Genomic DNA, 21,623 nt, shown 5'->3' with positions numbered 1-21,623 from the left:
GTTAAAGTCCACAAAGCATTTGGAATTCCATCATACAAACTAAACTTCTATCTCTGAAGAAAAAAAAAAAAAATGTAGATGCATTAAAGAAAGTATTTTCAAGAGCCCCTTCTTTCACGTAAGAAAGCTCACATGAAGTTTACCTAGCTAATGTTCCTGCAGCATCTGCATGTACGTTATCCACAGGATGAATGTATAGAAGCTGTAGTCAGTGTGGCAGTTTTTATGTATACATTTATATCATCAGGCTCATTGACCAAAAATGAGAATGGCATAACAAAGACAAGTTCATTTTATGTTGGAAACTGAGAAGGCATGTTCTCTGCATGAAAATGGTAGTGCAACATTTAAAAATCTAATAAAGCATTCTGTTAAAGACCAAAACTAATGAACTACCATACTAAATCTTACCACACTTAGTTTGCAGGCTTGTCCCTGTCCCCATCCCCCACCCCTTTGCTGTGGTTCAACTTCTAAAAAATACTATTTTCCCTGGACACAACACATGTATTGCACTATATAGCCTACTTGACCATATATAGCCTACTTCACCACATCTCAAAATAATGATTCTGGTATAGCAAAGCTGTGATGGTACAAATAGATACATTTTGAGAGATTTACTTCCCCTTTAATTAAAAGGGCTATAAGTAAAATGGTTTTGAAGTTCACAAGCACATTGTTTCACACAGGTCTGTTACGTGTCTGACATAGGTGGTCACAGTACTATGATCTCTGGCATGTTTTTAAATAAAATACTGCATGCAATTTTGATGCATGTGTAATTACAGGAAAGTAAAATATATTAAAGCACCTTGTGTACTAGGTTAGCACCAGTTCCAACAAGATATTTAAACTATTCATGACCCTTGAAAACTAAATTTGGGGTGAGAACTGAGCAAAATTAAAGGCCATGTCTTCAACCACTTGGGCTTCTGCAATGCCATCATCACTTTTGTATGTTATATGAGTTGACTCAGATACTTGTTACAACACCAGAGAGCAGACATGGGTGATTGCCCACTTACAACATGAATGCAAACGTCCCACCTTGTTCATGAAAGGTAGAGTTGGGAGATAAAAAACACAGGGAAACAGCCGCTGGTAGTCACGGTTTGCACAATAACTATGTGGTGACACGTCTGCCACACTTGTCACGCCATAGCATTTCATGGCTCACAGAGCTTTTGTTTCATCTTTTTAAGAAGCCTCTTCACATAATGCAGAGCACACTTGCATTTAGAATGGCCTTTGACAGGGATTGTAGAAGTAGCGTTAGTAACTTTCCTGTCTCCTTGACTAGTTAGTCACAGATATTTTCAAGACTAATACCCATTAGTGTTGCACTAAGATGGAGATTACATCTAGTGGTCTGTGTGCAAAGTTCAGTGGGGTGGCCCTTTTTAAAAGGATAGCAAGTTCGTTTATATTTGTCTTGTACATCAACAGTAACTTTTTATCCCTGCATTTTTATAATAACCAATTATGGTCTTCATAGCATGAGGAGCAGTGTTTGTAAAAGGAATTAAATGTAAGCAAGATATGTCAATATTTCAGAAGTCACTGAAAACTATCTAGCTCTGACCTTTCCTGTAAGATCACGCTGAACCAGTGTTGCAGCTAAGCCGGAGAGAGTTGTCTAAATATTATCTTGTAGAATATAGTAGTTTAAGACTTTATAGACCTTTTCAGACAGGTTTTGGCTTGGCTTCTCTAGTATTTGTATTGTACATACTTACAACTTGTAGGATTGACAGAGGTCCTTAGCATTACTTGAGTGAAACCTCTCCAAAACCAGTGATGAGAGGATTGGGATGTTTGTCTGTTAGTCTGATACTGTACTGACAGCTCACGATAAATAGGAAAATCTGAAAAGCTGTATGTACTAAAAATGACAAATTTCAGAAAGAAGACAAATGACATTTATCTAGAGGAAAGAAAATAAGAGGTCATTTGTCAAATCTAGATTTTGCAGCAGTGCAGGATGTTTGTGGGGAAACTAACTTCCTATGTGTACTACCTATTTTATGTGGGCATGTACCTTATGAGAGCATTTATCAGAATGGCTGGGGATCTGGTTATCAACCATTATTTTCCTTCTAACTTTTAATATATACTCAGAATTGCGTACCAAGAATCAACCTGCTAATGGTCTCATTAGTTAATGAAACATGATTCAAAATTAGATGGCTGATTACAGGAATAATAAGCGAACAACCAGGAACTGATTAAATAGATGGAAAATTGATGTTGAGATGTGTAATTAATTCTGAGGAAGCCTGAACCATAAATAGCTTGGAGCTACTGCAGTCTTCCTGTAGGCAGTGAATCTCATAGTGAACTCTAGCTGTCCTGCTCCAATTTCCTGTTACTCTAAGCTTGGCTATTACTTTTCCCTTTATCTTAGATATATGATAACTTATTCGTGCAATATATGAACTACCTGAACACAGAGGGATTTTGTTTGAGTAGTAATCCCTAACAGGAAAGGTGGTGTGTATACAGTTTGGATTTAACAAAAAGAAAAACACAAAAATGAGGAAAATTTCCACCCACTCTGGACCCCAGCTGTGCACATACCACCTGTGCTGTTCAAGTTGTTCTGCCTCAAACTTTGTTAACAAAGTTTGGCTTTCATTATGGACATTCATAGTTTGATCACACTTCTTATCCAAGGTACAAAATACGATACTTTTGTATAGACACCTGGAGAATCTTTCACTCCACAGCCGTAGCCCCAGGAGGTCACACCATACACAACCCAGCTTCCCCCTGGACGTTCACACATCAGTGGACCCCCACTGTCTCCTTGACAGCTATCAACACGTTTCTGTTCCTGGATGTTTCCAGCACAGAGCATTCTTCCTGTGAATCTTCTTTTGTAACGTTCTTCGCACACCCTCTTGGGGAGTAAGGGGATGGCAGCCTGTTGTAATGTTCTTGAATAAGCACTACCTGAAAAGAGGATCAGAATTATTCTCTCGTGATGGTTGCTCTTGGAAACATAAATGTGGTTCAATCCAATTTTTGCTATCAGTCCTTCACACCGTTTTGTTATTAAGTAAAATGGCTGTAAACAAGACCAAATACTGAAAAATATCTACTGTGCATTAAACATAATACCAAAATACTACATAAATAGTGTAAATATGGCATATAGATATTTAAAAAAAAAAAACAAAGGGCATAAAATTTAAAGGTGGTTTTACGCCTTGAGTCCGCTGGATCTTTCCAGGACTGGGGTCTTTTTGTTCCAAGCATGCTTTTTGTTCTACAAAAATATACGCCTTAATACCTAGAAGTTACTTTTGGGAGTCTTGAGCTGGGAAATACTTCCTTTTTAGGTCACCAATTCAAGTCTAGTCTAGCTCAGTCTGACAGGTGCTGCATCCTCTGTTGGCTTCCAAGTAGAGCATCCAGGTAACCATCATGCTTACGCCCTGTAAGTACACACAGTCTTGCTTGTCATCTCAACTGAGAAGCTAACATAGAATCATAGAATAGTTAGGGTTGGAAAGGACCACCTAGTTCCAAGGATCATCTAGTTCCAACTGCCCTGCCATGAATAGGGACACCTCACACTAAACCATCTCATCCAAGGCTCTGTCCAACCGGGCCTTCAACACTGCCAGGGATGGAGCATTCACAGCTTCCCTGGGCAACCCATTCCAGTGCCTCACCACCAGTAAAGAACTTCCTCCTTATATCCAATCTAAACTTCGCCTGTTTAAGTTTTAAGCCATTACCCCTTGTCCTGTCACTACAGTCCCTAATGAAGAGTTCCTCCCCAGCATCCCTATATGCCTCCCTTCAGATACTGGAAGGCTGCTATGAGGTCTCCACACAGCCTTCTCCAGGCTGAACAGCCCCAACTTTCTCAGCCTATCTTCATATTTGAGATGCTCCAGCCCCTGATCATCCTCATGGCCCTTCTCTGGACTTGTTCCAACAGTTCCATGTCCTTTTTATGTTGAGGACACCAGAACAGCACACAATACTCCAAGTGAGGTCTCACAAGAGCAGAGTAGAGGGGCAGGATCACCTCCCTCAACCTACTGATCACGCTCCTTTTGATGCAGACCAGGATACGGTTGGCTTTCTGGGCTGCAAGCGCACACTGAAGCCGGCTCGTGTTCATTTTCTCATTGACCAACACCGCCAAGTCCTTGTCTGCAGGGCTGTTCTGAATCTCTTCTCTGCCCAGCCTGTAGCTGTGCCTGGGATTGCTCTGACCCAGGTGTAGGACCTTGCAGTTGGCATGGTTAAACTTCATGAGGTTGGCATCAGCCCACCTCACAAGCGTGCCAAGGTCCCTCTGGATGGCATTCCTTCCCTCCAGCGTATCAACCGAACCACACAGCTTGGTGTCATCGGCAAACTTGCTGAGGGTGCACTCAATCCCACTGTCCATGTCAGTGACGAAGATGTTAAACAAGACCGATCCCTACACTGATCCCTGAGGGATACCACTCGTTACTGGTCTCCAGCCAGACATTGAGCCATTAAAACTCTTTGTGTGTGGCCCTACAGCCAGTTCTTTATCCACCGAGTGGTCCATCCATCAAATTGATGTCTCTCCAATTCAGAGACTAGGATGTCGTGTGGGACAGTGCCAAACGCTTTGCACAAATCCAGGTAGATGACATCAACTGCTTTACCCCTGTCCATCAGTTCTGTAGCCCCATCATAGAAGGCCACCAAATTGGTCAGTCAGGATTTCCCCTTAGTGAAGTCCTGCTGGCTGTCACCAAGCACCTTGTTGATTTTCATGTGCCTTAGCATGCCTCGCGGGAGAATCCACTCCAAGATCTTGCCAGGCACAGAGGTGAGACTGACTGGTCTGTAATTCCCCAGGTCATCCATTTTCACCTTCTTGAAAATGGGGGTTATATTTCCCTTTATCCAGTCACTGGGAACTTCACCTGACTGCCATGATTTTTCAAATATGATGGCCAGTGGCTTAGCAACTTCATTCGCCAGCTCCTTCAGGACCCGCAGATGGATTTCATCAGGACCCATGGACTTGTGCACGTTCAGGTTCTTAAGATGGTCTCGAGCCAGATCCACTCCTACAGTGGGCCTAGGGTCTTCATTCTCACAGTCTACCTTCCAAGACTTGGGTGGTGTGGTCAGAGCATTTGCCAGTGAAGACTGAGGCAAAGAAGTCATTAAGAAGCTCAGCCTTCTCCAAATCCAGGGTAGCCAGTCCTCCTGATAGCTTCCAGAGAGGGTCCACGTCATCTGGAGAGGGTCCACGTTCCTGCTCTGGCAGGGGGATTGGACTAGATGATCTTTTGAGGTCCCTTCCAATCTCTAGCATACTGTGATACTGTGATACTGTCCCTAGTCTGTCTTTTATTTGCAATGTATCTATAGAATCCCTTCCTGTTATCTTTCACATTCTTAGGCAATTTTAATTCTAACTGGGCCTTAGCTTTCCTAACCTGGTCCCTAGCTTCCCATACAACACCCCTGTATTCTTCCCAGGTTGCCTGTCCTTGCTTCCACCTTTTATAACCCTCTTTTTTCCCTTGAAGTTTCCTCACCAGCTCCTTATCCATCCAAGGAGGTCTCTGCACTTCATTCTAGTTGGGATGCAACACTCCTGAGCTTGTAGCAGGTGATCCCTGAATATCAACCAACAGTCTTATTTGGCTCTTACTGAGCCAAAGTGTGCTCTGATAGAAATCGGTGGTATCGTTTGAATCTTTTACAATCCTAGTAACTTCTAAGTACCAGAGTAGTAATGGTACTCCTGACCAAAAGGAATTTGTGGGGGTGACCAGAACCTCTCCTTCCTTTTTCTTTATCTGTAGTGTATCCTGCATTGTATAAGCAGTGCTTTTCTTATAGTAAGTCAAGACTTAAATAATTTGGCTTTTTTCTATAACTTGCACCTCTTTTTCAGTTGGAAACATGGGAAATCGAAGTCAATGTTTTTTTTTCAATTTCCAAGTAAAATCTTAATACTTGTAAAGTAATTATTATTCATATAGTAAGTGCAAAATTTCAGCTGAGGTGCTGTGATGATGTAATTTCTTACCAAATTATTGTAGTGGTTGATGTTTCCTTAAATTGATGTCCTAAGTTAAAAGTATTGCAGAGCTTTCAGTGAGTTGTGTACAAAGCTAAGCAGAGCCAGGCAATGTATTAGCAATTGTTGTTAGCGAAAAAAACCACCCTACAAGTCATATCTTCCATAGCGTAGAGCAGCACCCCAGATATCTGTGCCCACAGAGTAATGCATGTAAAGAGGAAGAACTGATATTTGGCCTTGCTGCCTTGTCTCCTTGCCAGTTTGAATGAGTCCGCGGAACAAAGGCTCAAGCGTGGGTGCTGCCTTGTGCTGTATTCAGCACCATAAAAACGTGGTTATTAATTTGTAAAACAATTAAAGGACAAAGACCTTCTAAAGGAAGAATCTTGTACTGACCTACAGAGTGCCTAGTTTGTTCCAGAAGTCTGGATTGCAGACTGAATCGTGGCTCTTGTAAATTTTGGCAAGATGCTCTCTTAATTTAAATCAAAACTGCTGATTGAAAATGTCAGCGGTAACAAGGGAGACTAAAAGCGTTATTTGAAATTCTATTATTTGAATGTTTTCCATCCATTTTCTATTGAAGTAGGGTAATTTAAATAACCTTTCTAAAATATTCATTGTACTTACTTTAAAACTCTTAACTATATTAGAGCTGTTACCTCCTGAGGCAGGGGGTGATAAGCTGCAGTGCAGGGTGTGCCTGGCAACAAATCAGCTTTTCTTTGATCTTTGTCAATCTTAATGAGGCCATTTTACAGACTGTTTCTGTGCTTTAGAGTGACATGGTTAATTGCTACTTTTCAAACACAAACTAAATTCAGTAAATGGAGTGCTGTAATTTCTGTTTAAGGATCAGGAGAGAAAATATCCCCCTATACAAAGACAGTAAAATTGTTCCATTTGGAGCATTTTCTTATTTTAAGTATTTGAGTTTGGGATTTTGTTTGTTTCTGTTTTGTTTATTTTTAAATAAGCAGCCTCAGGTAATGCAATTGGTGCATAGAAATCATTAATGGGATTGGTGCATAGAAATCATTGAAACATTTTTACCTGTGTCACCCCATCCAGTGATATAACAGTTGGGAGCAGTTTTCTGTGGTCTCTCTCTTCTTAATGGCAAACAAGCAGGTAAGACATGGGAACTGAATCTGGCACACCGTTCCTCTGGCCCCTGTAGCCTCACCAATGCAATGTCATAGTCGCTGCTGTCGGGCCTGTACTCTTTATGCATCACAATCTGTTGGACTCCAGTTTCTTCCTCGTACTCTTCTGGTACCAGTGTGTGATAGTCTCCAACTCGCACAGCATAGTTCCGTGTGATGTTGCCATACCTAAGATTGAGATGAAAACAAATAGGGCTGGCTCATGCAAAGTTAGACCCAAAGCATGCAAACAGGTTTGATCAGTCTTTATTGCTCATATAAATAATGATACAAAAGGGGGTTTTAAAGAGTGGAAATGCTTTCTCAGGTATTTAGATTGACGTTCATAATATGTCAATATAAGGATATAAATAATACAAAAAACCCTTTTCCTAAAGTTTCAGGTTGGGCCGTATTCCTTTTTATGTATTTTCACGGATGAGGTTTCTTATGGCCATCTGCCATGACTGGCATTTATTTCAAAGGTACAAGCAAGGTGTTCATTATAAATGTATTCACCAAGGGTAACGTAAGCTGCCAGTAAATATAATGAAAGTGTGAGTACTAACATCATTGTGATGGTCTAAATAGTTACTGAAATGAAAACAGTGTTCTGGCTTGCTTTGCTTTACATTAACTGAAGTATGGAATTAGTTGTAGACTACATTTGTGGCATTTAAGGAACCCTAAGGAGTTCTAGACATCATTTTTTTAAGGAAAACAAAGCCTATGTGCATCACAAGCACCAATTGTCAAAGTGACAGAACACCTGTAAATCTTACGATTTGTTTTGCACCTAATATGACTCCAGTTTCTTTCACATCATAGACTAAATGGTAAATACCTTAGAGATTATTACTGTGACTGAAATAATTTTCTGTGCGTGGCTTTGGAGATTTCTGGAGCCCTTCTCAGGAAAATACAGACAAGACGGTGCTGCTGGGTACATTTATTTATTTATTTTAAATTCTGGCTAAGCTAACCCAAATATGTTTCCTTTGCCGCCTTCTTTTAGGCTTCAACAGGAAATGGGCAATGCATGTGCAGAAAATAGCCTACAGTTTTCTGTCACCCTCTAAGCTGTTTTTGTTCTTTTCATACTCTCCAGCGAAGTGCTGATCTCCATAGCTTACTAAAGTCTGCTTGATGAGCAGCAGAAAAAGCAAGAACACGACAGGTTTCTTCTGCACAATATACCACTGAATATTTCTTCAAATTGTGGGTTGCTTTCCCAGTTGCTTTCAGAGCTTTCTTTGCCATATTCTGCAAGACCTTCAGGTCTTCTCTGAACAAAATCTCACTTCTAGGCTAGTAAGGAGAAAGAGATCCAGGCTATGACCAAATACCTGTTCATTTTAAAATTACCTTCTATATAGGAAAACTAAAATAACTCGTATACTACAAAACTTTTTTCAGCTCTTCCATAGTAGAAGTCTCTGTGAAGTACTTTCTAGTTACTGCATTTTCCTTGTGCTTGGAAATAAAAATTCTGCACAGCTGGAAGTGAAGAGATGCAATGGATGCAGACTTTTTAAAGTTTAAAAAAGTATTCATACTGATTTTAGTCTCAGAGGGAGAACTGAGAAAAATCAAATTGTGTATTCTATTAAATACATCACTTCTTTGCTTCCTGAAAAAAACAGCTCAGAGCTTTTTTGGTTCGTGAATCAGAATGTTTGCCTCAAAGGTATTTAAGAAAAAACCCTCTATGTGTCACATTACTAATCTTTCTGTTTTGATCACAAAATTGCTAGTATTTCATAACTTACTACTGAATCAATTTTCATTTGGAATTTTCTATTAAGAAATTAGAGCCTGAATAGGAACAGAACATGAAACAAGGCAGAACCATGAATCTTGGCTTTCTAGGCATTCTGAATCCAGTCCCTGAAGTTTCTACAATGTAGGTATTTCCTTGTAAGGATTTTTTAAAAACAAGTATTTGAGTCTCACTTTCTCTTGCACTAGATGTCCTGTTCTCATTTCTAGGTCAGCATTTGTGGCTTTGCCAGTTTTAAAAGCTTGGTAAGACTTCACAATTTATTATTTTTCTGATAAACAGCAAAATTCCATGGAAGTAGTTGCTTTTATTTTTGTTGCCTTTAAGGAGATTCTTCAGAGTAAGAAAGGCTGTTAGATCTTAATTAGTTTTTTCAGTGATACATATCCATCTGTATTTGGCTATCTGAGGTGACATCAGGGAAATCTTAGCTAAGTCCTGCACCTGTGTAGATAGTCTGTCAAATCCTTGCCCAAGAATTTCTTCTCTGACACTAATGAATCCCCTCCTGGGTCTTTGCCACACTTCTTTACATGAGAAAAGGCTAATCTTACTGTACTTTGCCAAGACACTTAGTATACTATTATCAGTTTAACTTATATTATTGTTACTCTGAGCTGTGATGTGGGAGCCAGTAAAAGTATTCTGGCACTGACTAGAAAACAGCGCTGTGGTCTGATCTGAGACCTTTAGTGTGTTTCTTTTTTGGTTTGGTTTTTTTTTTTCTGCCACCTGTTTGGCTTTCCTTAGTAGAGAAAGGCATAAGGCCATAAGGCTACATGCATCTTTAGTACGTTAAAATACTGTACAGTATAGGCATTACTTAACACAGATTTATTTGAGTAGCATTTCTGTGAAGATGCCTTTTTATGAATACATTGTGCATCTTTACAATAAAACACTTGGTACATATCAATACCAGTTTGTACTGAATAGGTTTTATGACTTTACTTGCTATTGTTTCTGGGAATTTTTAGAAACTATAATTATGAATTTAATTTATCATGTTTACATATAGATAGACTTGAAAGCAAATTTTCCTGGCCACATGCAAAAGATTTCCAGTAATGCTTTAGCAAAACCATAGCATTTAGAGTTAGAAACGTATTTTTATATAAATATAAAAAGTACAGGGTGAAAGTATTTTTTATTCCTCTAGCTATGGAAAATTTCAGTAGAGAAATTAACCTGATTCCTTAGTTTAATCTTGTGTTCTACAGAACACTGCATCTGCAGTTCAATATTTATATGTATTAAATGGTCATTTCTCTCTTCACATGGAGGCTATATAACCTCATAGATGGTGCATTTATCAGAGATACGACATAAAGGTTTCTGAATTGGTTGCAAGCAGGAGAAAATGCCAAATGAGGGCAAGTGTATTGACCACTGTGGCCATCTTTTTTGTGGAAGTAACCTTAATGTTGATCGTTTGACAGAAAGCATGGTATAGACAGCAGTTTGAATACCCTGTGAAAACCAAAGTGGCATACTCTGGTAGCTCATTCTTTTTGTGTAAGCCAATCAATGCATTGGTCCTCTGTGAAATTTGCAAAACAGGGGAATAAAACAAACCCAACTACAGAATGTTTTACACACTGACAGCCTATACCCCTCTCCAAAGTGGGCAAGGTCAGTATGGAGGCAGGCAGCTGAATGGTCAGGATGTGCAGTATCAAGTAGACTTTCACTTTATACAAAATCTATTTATAGAACAGATGTAATGCTCAGAACAAAAAAAGTGTAGTACACATTGGGATGTGTTATACAGCCAACAAAGTACTTCTTCAGTGTTTTGCCCAGGCCAAGATGGTTTGTCATCTTGGCTGATGCATGAGCCACCTATGTAAGATCTATTTTCCCCAGAGTAAATTAGAAAAAGAACAGTCCCAAAAAAACTTTAGTTACTATTGCAGTAAACGGCTGTGTTATTTTTATTTGAATTACTCTTACATGCAAAATCCCCACTAAAGTAAACAGAAGAGTTGTTTTAGTTAGTGATGTCAGATACATTTTTCTGCTCAGATTTCATAACCGCACAATGTGCTCCACTTATGAATCAAAACGGTACAGCAGTCAAGTCCAGTATGTTGAGTAAAATTATTCTGTTTTCTTTGCCAGTTAAGCTACATTAAATATTTAATAATTTTTGCTGCAGTGATAGTTTGTAACTGTTAATCTCATTGCCTTTGAAAGCTATCATCAGTAGGATTCTGTGCCCTAGAATGTATTGCTAGATATGATCTTTGAAAGTGATATTTTAACAAGGTGTGATACACATCTGAGTGTCATATTGGAATACAAATGTACAAGGTCTTTAGCTATATATATATATTTGACTGGCATAATCTGCCAATCTGATCTAAAAGGTCACTGAAAATACTCTCTTGTAATTTACAGATACACTTTTGGCTGTGTGCAGCAAACCACATATAAGTGCTATGCTGATACCTTCTGGATTATGAAAGTTTTTTTACCTTCAGTACATATTTGCCCAAGTTAACCAGTCTGTACACTGACATACATGGTTTGTGTATAGAAACAAGCACAATAATAGTACTTCGCAGTGGTGGATTAGGAGTCTGGCTCTCAAGTCAAAAAAGGTAACTTTGCATGGTTTCCTGGGGTTTTTGGAGGAATTTTCGTTTGTTGTTGGTTTTTTTTAATGTGCCTCTGCATTTTAGTTTATAGGTCTTACTCACAACATCAGCATCAGGGATTTACCATATTGTGTATCCATTATCTTTAATGCAATTTGAAGGGGAGAAGGGACTAGGGGAGTGGCGGGGGGGAGGGTTAGGGTTTTGTTGTTGTTGTTATGGGGTTTTGTTTTCTGCTCTTAAACCTCATGGAAGTCAAGAGTACAACAGAGTCACAAAAGTGTTAAGTGTTTGTAACTTAGATGAGAAATGAACACGCTTCCTTCCTAAACTAATGTAATAATCGCAGGAAATAGATTTGTACTTGATATTTTGATTTGTAACCCTAAGCATGAAGGGGAAGTTGTTTCTGACTATTGATAATGAGGGCTCTCTTGTCAGCCATTTATCAGGCAGTCCAGTAGAAAACTTGCTGCTTCTATTTAATATTGCATCCTTAATTTTGACAAAAGGAATAGTGTTCCATTTAACAGGTACCTGCTGTTTTTCTGTGTTATGGATGATGGTCATTTAGAGTAGAATAATAAAGAAAGGAGATTGAGGAAAGCTTATCTTAACTAAAAGTACTGATTTAAAACATTTAATAGAATGAGAAGTGCTGCTTCTCATGCAAATGTATAAAACCTTAATAGCTACAAGGCTTCTTGTGAGAATCTTAATGAGTGGGCTTTGCACAGATTTGCCATATTTCTGTGCACATTCATACACATCAGGCTTTCTTAAACTGATTTTTTCATCTGCAGACAATTGTATTTCTTCCCCTGTAGTAGCTGGTGTAAGCCAAATGTAGAAGTACTCTATTAGAGCATCAGTACAAAGGCAAAGTGTCTCAGGGCTCTCCAGTCTTCCTTATTTAGAAGTCACCTTCAAAATGGCAGAGAACCATCACACACACATCACATTTGAAGAGCAGAAGCAGAGGAGGAGTCTGGCAGCGCTTCATGTATGGCAAATGGTATAGCTTCCAGGGTATTACCCTTTTGTTGGATGGCTGAGCATGCCTTGAAGCTCTAGTACAGCCTAGAAATGTTGACCTTAGCACCTTCTAGAAGGTTTATTGCCCAGCCAACTGGAAGGTGGATAAGTAATGCCACCATGCTAATATCATCCTGCTAATATCATTCCAGTCAAGAAATGTACTGATACTGAAGGCACATCTGAATTCATCTCACCATTCATGCTAAATTTGAGAAAACTGAACTTTAAATCTGGTATCTACTTTGGTTTCTGGTGTCTCACTAGTAATTTGGTTCCGCTGTGCCCCAGGGTCCCTAATTCTCAAATTAAATTGCCAGGACCATGTTGAAGTATACCTGAACATTCAGGGATGTATAAAGAAGCACCTAAAAAAGAGTTACATTATTAGAACAGTACAATATTCATGTAATATCGTATTGCCTCAATTGACATCATGGTCATTATAATTTACCTTTTTTTTTCCTATGGTTAATATTTCAAATTATCCAAAGTTAATATTCTTTTGGTGTATAGACCTGCGAATTCCCTATAGCTGTCAGAGCCACTCAGGACAAAACGTAGTAATTAGATGGGGGGATTATACAAGGAAAAATAGCTTCAAGTAATTTTTGATCTTAAATTATGTCTTTGAAATTACAGTAATGTTTCTACAGTACTGGCAAACAATTCTAATTATCATGCATAAAACTGTATTTAATTTTTATCCATAGTGCAGATAAGCTCACTTTTGTTATTTAAGCAGTGTTCCAGTTTCCAGGATATGAGAAATGGTATACTGTCCTTTCTTTTGTCTGTCTCTGAAAAATATGTGATGAAAGTGCCTGATCTGTAGACAGCCCTTGGAAACCTAGCCCCTTTAAAATCACCCTGACATCATTAGGAAGTTCAGCCCAGTCTGTCCAATGTCAGCTTTGAGCAAGATAATTTCTCTCTTTCACGCTAAACATTGAAACCACCATCCACAGGCTCTTGGAGTTGCATGCTTAGATCTAGGTTGCACAGTTTTAAATGCAGTATCAGGGGCAAAACAATACGTTGGTCCCTGAGAGCACATATAACAGTTTGAGGGTAGCCTGTAACAGACCCACAAGTGACTGCACTGCTCTGGAAGTACTATGGTATACAATGCTCCAGCCATGCTGCTGCCCATCATGTGGGTGTTCAGCAAAGTATCCAAAAGGGGCATGCTTTGGCAGCACATTCAGAAGTGACTTGAGGCTCCAGCTACATAAGCAAGCCATTGGGAAGAACAAATAATGTATTTTGTGGGGAGTGCTTCCTGTAGGAAAGCACTGCAGCTGCAGCAGCACAGCACAGTAGATACTAAGTTGTTTCAACAAACTTTGTGAAATCACTACTGAAGAGTTCCGTAAGTAAGATCTTGACTTGCACATGGAAAACATAACTGGCTTCCTGTGACATCCCTTTTCCTTTCCTTGAGAAGGATCTTTGAGTTAAAACCAGAATACAAAAATACGGTCTTGTTTTCAGGCCATATTCAAAGGTTTTCTCAAGAGCTTAAGTTGCATCCTTCAATGCAATCATCCACTATGGAGATGATGAACAGGGCAATACGAGGACACTGTCTATAAATTTCATTGGTTAACAACTGAAGTTCTTTCCTAGTTTTACAGAAACAACTGGGAAATCATTTGAAGTAGGCAGAAATTTTACCAACTTTGACCATTTCCCCTTGAAATATTACCAAGAAAAGCCCTTAGTGATTTTCATGAAACACGAAATGAAAAGATGTACATCTGGCTGTGAGCAAATATAACACTATCCATTCAAGCAAAAGTGCATCTGACTTTCTTTTCAGTTATTAGTGTGGAAAAGGAAAGTCTCAAAGTTAAAACATTTGCAGGCCACTTGAGCAAATCCTAGCCAATATCCTCAAAACTGCAGTGCCATTCTATGCTTTTATTCGAGCCTGTACTGCAGCCTTTTGTAAGGATTCAAATGAAATAATTGCTGTTGAAAGCTTAAAATACTAGATGACATCCAAAAGGATTCCAGTGTATTAGGGATTTTGTTTGTTTATATTTGGAGGGAAAAGAGGTTGCTTGGTAGTTCTTGTTTACACCAAGTGCCAGCTCTATGGAACAGTTTTCGGTGGGCTTGAACTGGAATGTTTTTGCCTATACTCAGAACAATGAGTGTGAAAATACACTTCAATATTGAAGAGAGAGCTACCTTTTAAAGCAATGTGCAGCAGTGAGGACCCAGCAGCTGCTGATAAGAGTAGCACCACACAAGAGTCTTCCATCACCATGAGAAGTTTTCAGTCGGAGTGCAACCTGCCATGGCCATCCACCCCTACAGAGGACATAAGACATTCCATTCAGGGTACAGCAATGGAAAAAAAGTAAGGTAGCTTGTCAGTCACTTTGAGTGTAAATCCCATTTAGTTTCTTTGACTGCCACAGCTTGCAGACTGTGTTACTTACGGAGTAACAGTTGAGAATACTTTTACATTCCTGCAGTATTTAGAATTCCAGTTAACAATGGGCATGATTACTTTACAGATTCTTTGGGCATCCATCACTCTGAGTGCTTCATCCCCCTGTCAAATACTTTATTTGTCCCTTCTCAGATTGCATTCATCATGCCAAAAATACATTCTATGGGTTCCTCACCAAATACCATCCAAGTCAATAAACAAGAAATTTCCTGTCAGTTTTTGAGGAAAGAAGGGAATTTCTTGAAAAGCTTAATCTAGCATCCTTCCCTGTTTGCGTTAGTATCTTTGTTGCTTCTGAGCTGTTTGAAAAGGGAAGATGGCAAACAAAAAGGTCTAAAGCAACTGTAGAAACCACAAGTAGTAGAGTAGCACATCTTTTCAGCCTGTAATCATCTGGTTTGTATAGTAGATCTGGGATACATATTTGCAGGCCTATGAAGACAGGATATATTATTTTTCACCATTTTATTAATTAGTAAAATACAGAATCAGAGAGAAGGGAGAGGGAGAAAGATGCACCTGTAAGCAACAGCAACATCCAAAAATAAGGTAGGCTTAGGTGTTTCTTGACTACTGTCAACCTGAATAGTTATGCTGGAGCAAGAACTGCTCCTACCCAGCATCCTGTCCAAGGTTGCCAGTGCCATATGTTTTAAAGGAAGTGAAGGAACTTACTTTCCATAAAGCATATCACAATTTAGACACCTTTAGTTTTGGAAGGTGGGGTTTAATACGTCTTTCCAAAATGGGGCAAATCAGGCAGTTTTGGATTTCCTGGTAAGTATTCTGTTCTTTGTCTTAAAGACTTCTTGCGAAGCTTGTCCCTTTGTATGTCCCTTTTTCTAATCATGAAGCCTTTCTAAGTGCACTGTTAGAGTTCTCTCACCTTTTTGCTTCATCTGATGTCCCTGTGCTTATTTACTATGAGATCAAGTTTCTGCTCCAACTTAATTGTGCAATCCACTATTTTGTCACCATTTCATTTCATCCAGGATTCTTTGTACACATATTCTGAGACAGTAATTCTCAATCTTCTTTTTCAGTGCAATGTGTTGTTTATTTTTCTCGTTTGTCTCTTTACTAAGCTAAGTAATCCTACTTTACTCTGTTTGCATTAAATGTTTTTCTGGGCTCCCTCTTGTTCCTGTTCACTTAGAGACAAGTTCACTCTGGCAGTGTCTTCTTTTTAAATGAATTGATTGATGCTGTGAATGTATTTTGAAATAGGTCGCACAATGGCATGTAATGAAAACTGTATTTTTTACAAATCCTTTTGTAAGTTTCTGTGAATATGTATTTTTCTGTGGTTACTCACAGCTGTTAAGATATAAAACTTGTACTTCCTATCATAGCATTTAGTAGTAGTAGCTGCAGTATTCAGTTAATACGTTTGTATCAACTAAATGTAAATATATTATTAAAAGCTAAGAACAAATGTTAACAAAAAGCTTGGATCATAGCCACGTCATCATTGAGGCTTATTTTGTGAAGGAAACTAGGTCTTGGCCAGTGAATTATACCCAAGTGTCGTGGTAAAATCAGCTCTTCCACTCCATCTGGGAAGCTGCTCACTGAAGACTGGAGCAGCAACTTTCCTGGGAGGATCATCCTTAAGCATTGTATTCCTCTTCAATTCACGCACCCGTTCCTCCAGAACTGAGGTAGGTTTTTATTCCCACTTTCTAATGTCTTCTTTATGATCCCGCAGATAAAATTATAGGGTGTCCCGTGGTGTGTATCTCCTGTATTTTCTCTCTCAGGCAGTAGAGTGCCTTCTGTTAATAGCTGAGAGATGGGTTGGTACACATTGGGAACTGGATAGACTGTCTCTCAGTTGTTTGAACTCCTGGGTCAGGAGTTTTTCTGCAGCTGAAATGATGGAAGGCGTGAGATTGTCTCTGAATTCTCGGAGTTGCCGACTCACTTCATCCACTGTTGGTGATGCTGCCTCACTCCATGTCATTGATGCCAGTGAGTGGGCATATGATGATGGCGCACTCCCTGTAAGTTTCCACCACATGGGTCGCATAACATTCAACTTCATCTGGATCTACGGGTGTGTTCCCAGCATCCAGCCTACAACAGATCATCTCTAGAATGGCTAATTCCCTCAGGGGCTGGATGCCTCTCTCTATCATGGTCCACTTGTCTGAGAGACACATAACATCTTCCTTGCAGGGATACCTTTCTTTCACAGCTGCTAAGAGCCACCTCCAAAGGCTAAGGGCTCTTTTCGCTTTTGCAATTGCTTTGTCAATTCCCCCTTCCCTAGCAAGGGATCCCAGCTGCTTGGCTTCCCTGCATTCTAGTTCGTGAGTGTTGGCCCCATTATCCCATCATCCCATGATGATGTGCTCGGCTGGAAGATGGCTGAACTTTTTTGTGTATTCCACAGCTTGGTCGAGGTCTGGGATCGAGAAGTTACCTCTTCTTCCTCTATTTCCTCTAGTAATAACTCTTGTTCAGATGCCATCCCCTCTAGTAGACACACTGGATCTTCATCTTTCTTCACAGCACGGGTTGCTGTTTGTGGCTCTCATTTGCTCTTCCCCTTGCTTATAGGGGCAACTGATATTGGCATGGATTGATCCTTTGGTTCAGCTGCAGTGTCTATCACTGAGACTGGAATGGCTGCAGTGTCTGCCACTGAGGTTGGTGTAGCTGCTGTGCTTGGGGGTTGAGTAGCTGTGTTTTCTCTTGCTTTGTCATCAGATCCAGAGACATTTTTTTCCAGAGGCGCTCTGTAGGTGCAGGCCAAGCCCCAGCACATCGTGGTAATTTGTCCCTCTCTGGTATTGCCAGGACAACAGCACACCTTGTCTAACTGTTCTGCTAATTTTTCTGGATTTCACACTGTTCAGGGGTGAAATTCCAAAGCACTGGAAGGGCCCACTGGCCCAGGTGCTTGCCCATAAGATCCCCACACTCCCATAAGACCCTGCCACTCATGACTGTCAAGTCTTGGGAAAAATCTCTTGGTGGTCCTCTTAGATCATCATTTAACCTGAGACAATACCCAAGCCTAACCCTGCTTAACTTTCAAGATCAGATGAAACAAAGCATTCTCAAGGTGGTATGGCCATGGGTAAAACACATGCTGTATTTGTGGCAACATGCTAATTCCCAGCAAAAGCAGCAGGCAGGTTTCAAAGGTATCCAAAGGATATCCAAGACCTTCAAATGCTCAAATGCTGCTACATCAGTACATGAGCTATTAAGAAGGAGAAAATTAACTGTAAAGCCGTACACAGGACACCAAGCCTTTTCTTGTAATACATAGAACCACAGAATCATAGAATAGTTAGGGTTGGAAAGGACCTTAAGATTATCAAGTTCCAACCCCCCTGCCACGGGCAGGGACACCTCACACTAAACCATCTCACCCAAGGCTCTGTCCAACCTGGCCTTGAACACCACCAGTGATGGAGCATTGACAGCTTCCCTGAGCAACCTATTACAGTGCCTCACCACCCTCACAGTAAAGAATTTCTTCCTTATATCCAATCTAAACTTCCCCTGTTTAAGTTTTAACCCATTACCCCTTGTCCTATCACTACAGTCCCTAATGAAGAGTCCATCCCCAGCATCCCTATAGGCCCCCTTCATATACTGGAAGGCTGCTATGAGGTCTCCATGCAGCCTTTTCTTCTCCAAGCTGAACACCCCCAACTTTCTCAGCCTATCACAGTATCACAGTATGTTAGAGGTTGGAAGGGACCTCAAAAGATCATCTAGTCCAATCCCCCTGCCGGAGCAGGAACACCTAGATAAGGTTACACAGGAACGTGTCCAGGCGGGTTTTGAATGTCTCCACAACCTCCCTGGGCAGCCTGTTCCAGTGTTCTGTCACCCTCACTGAGAAGAAGTTTCTTCTCAAGTTTAAGTGGAACCTCTTGTGTTCCAGTTTGTACCCATTGCCCCTTGTCCTATCATTGTTTGCCACTGAGAAGAGCCTGGCTCCATCCTCGTGACACTCCCCCTTTATATATTTATATACACTAATAAGGTCACCCCTCAATCTCCTCCAAACTATAGAGACCCAGCTCCCTCAGTCTTTCCTCATAAGGGAGATGCTCCACTCCCTTAATCATCTTAGTTGCCCTGCGCTGGACTCTCTCCAGCAGGTCCCTGTCCTTCTTGAACTGAGGGGCCCAGAACTGGACACAATATTCCAGATGAGGTCTCACCAGGGCAGAGTAGAGGGGAAGGAGGACCTCTCTCGACCTACTAACCACCCCCCTTCTAATACACCCCAGGATGCCATTGGCCTTCTTGGCCACAAGGGCACAGTGTCGGCTCATGGTCACCCTGTCGTCCACTAGGACCCCCAGGTCCCCCTCCCCTACACTGCTCTCTAACAGGTCGTTCCCCAACCTATACTGGAACCTGGGGTTGTTCCTGCCCAGATGCAGGACTCTACACTTTCCCTTGTTATATTTCATCAAGTTATTCCCTGCCCAACTCTCCAGCCTGTCCAGGTCTCTCTGGATGGCAGCACAGCCTTCTGGCGTGTCAGCCACCCCTCCCAGCTTAGTGTCATCAGCAAACTTGCTGATAGTACACTCAATTCCCTCATCTAAATCATTGATGAATATATTAAATAATACTGGTCCCAGTACCGACCCTTGAGGCACTCCACTAGATACAGGCCTCCAACTAGACTCCGCCCCATAGACTACAACTCTCTGGCTTCTCTCCTTCAGCCAGTTCACAGTCCACCTCACTACCCGATCATCCAGACCACACTTCCTCAATTTAGCTGCAAGGATGCTGTGGGAGACTGTGTCAAACGCTTTGCTAAAGTCAAGGTAGACCACATCCACCGCTCTGCCATCATCCATCCACCGTGTTATTTCCTCATAAAAGGCTACGAGATTGGTCAAGCATGACTTCCCCTTGGTGAAGCCATGTTGACTGCCCCTCATAACCCTCTTATCCTTGATATGCCTTAAGATGGCACCAAGGATAAGGTGTTCCATCACTTTCCCAGGGATGGAGGTGAGGCTGACGGGTCTATAGTTACCCGAGTCCTCCTTCTTGCCCTTTTTGAAGACGGGAGTGACATTTGCTTTCCTCCAGTCCTCAGGCACCTCTCCCGTTTCCCAAGACTTGGTAAAGATGATGGAGAGCGGTCTAGCAATGACCTCCGCCAGTTCCCTCAGCACCCGCGGGTGCATCTCATCTGGACCCATGGATTTATGGATGTCCAGATTGCTCAACTGGTCTCTAACCCATTCCTCATCAACTAAGGCAGGCCGCTCCATTGACCTATCTTCATCTGAGGTCTCAGCGGTACAGGGCTCTTCAGGACTGCCTCCAGCAGAGTAGACAGAGACAAAGAAGGCATTCAGTAACTCTGCCATCTCTGTATCTTCTGTCACCAGGGCACCCGTCCCGTTCATCAGCGGACCTACATTGCCTCTGGTGTTAGTTTTATCTGCCATGTATTTGCAAAAGCTCTTTCTGCTGTCCTTGACCCTTCTCGCCAGCTTTAATTCCAATGAGGCCTTAGTCATCCTAGCTGCTTTCCTACATCCTCTAGCAGCAGCCTTATATTCCTCCCAAGTGGCCAGCCCTTCCTTCCATGACCTGTAAACTCTCCTCTTCCACTTTAGCATACCCAGCAATTCCCTATTTAGCCACGCAGGCCTCCTGACCCTCTTCCTTGCCTTCCTACGTGTCGGGATGCTCTGATCTTGATTCATCTCTATCTTCATACAGGAAGTGCTCCAGCCCCTGATGATCCTCGTGGCCCTCCTCTGGACTTGTTCCAACAGTTCCATGTCCTTTTTATGTTGAGGACACCAGAACTGTACACAGTATGCCAAGTGAGGTCTTACAAGAGCAGAGTAGAGGGGCAGGATCACCTCCTTTGACCTGCTGGTCACGCTCCTTTTGATGCAGCCCAAGATACAATTGGCTTTATGGGCTGCAAGCGCACACTGCTCCCTCCTGTTCAGTTTCTCATCAACCAATACCCCCAGGTCCTTTTCTGACATTTCTGCCACATTCAAAGCTCTCTTCATTCACAACCTGATATCAAGATATCCTTTAAAAAAAAAGTAAACTGGCTTTTTTGAAAGTAATAAATTCAACCCAATCAAGGACTAAACCCATAAACACTTAAAGGTCTTAACCAAATGCTGCAAGTATTTATCAGTGAATATTTTTTAATTTTCTACCAAATTTGCTCTGAAGAGAAAACCCACAAGCCTACAATAAAACATAAATTAGGCAAGCTGCTTATTGCAAATACATGTTTTAGAAGCTTTATATTCAAAATTATTTGGTTTTACAAATTATTTACCGTAAAGAATTTTTCCCACCAATTATTCGCTTTTGTCGACGATGTAGTAACCTCAATCCACACACAGAAGCAAGAGAATCTAAACCAGAAAGTGAGACATAGCATTAAACTCAAAAGGAAAAGTAGTCAGTCTTTAATGAGAATTAACTAAAAAGCAACCACAAAGGCTGAAGTTATTCTGTGCTTCACAGGAGTTTTTAAGAAACAAATTTTACTTGGGGAATATACACTGAATTCTGTGATAATTTCTCTTAG

General features: G+C 40.9%; 1 protein-coding gene across 1 annotated transcript in view; it reads right to left on the bottom strand.

Annotated features, from left to right (window-relative positions):
* Positions 1-274: 274 nt before the first annotated feature.
* The window catches only part of PRSS12 (serine protease 12), a 44,833-nt gene continuing 23,484 nt past the window's right edge, over positions 275-21,623 (bottom strand). The window contains exons 10-13 of the mRNA XM_061354712.1: positions 21,369-21,447; positions 14,794-14,916; positions 7,091-7,371; positions 275-2,955 (exon numbers count right to left, since the gene is read on the bottom strand). Of these exons, the coding sequence (XP_061210696.1) occupies positions 2,648-2,955; positions 7,091-7,371; positions 14,794-14,916; positions 21,369-21,447 (791 nt within the window). The 3' untranslated portion in view covers positions 275-2,647. The remainder of the gene's footprint in view (positions 2,956-7,090; positions 7,372-14,793; positions 14,917-21,368; positions 21,448-21,623) is intronic.

Source organism: Neopsephotus bourkii, unplaced genomic scaffold, assembly GCF_033783945.1.
Source record: "Neopsephotus bourkii isolate Nb327-2 ecotype Australia unplaced genomic scaffold, CSIRO-AGI_Nbou_v1 NB_741, whole genome shotgun sequence".
Lineage (NCBI taxonomy): Eukaryota > Metazoa > Chordata > Aves > Psittaciformes > Psittacidae > Neopsephotus > Neopsephotus bourkii.
The sequence above is the reverse complement of the archived record's forward strand: the minus strand, read 5'-3'. Positions and strand labels throughout refer to the sequence as shown.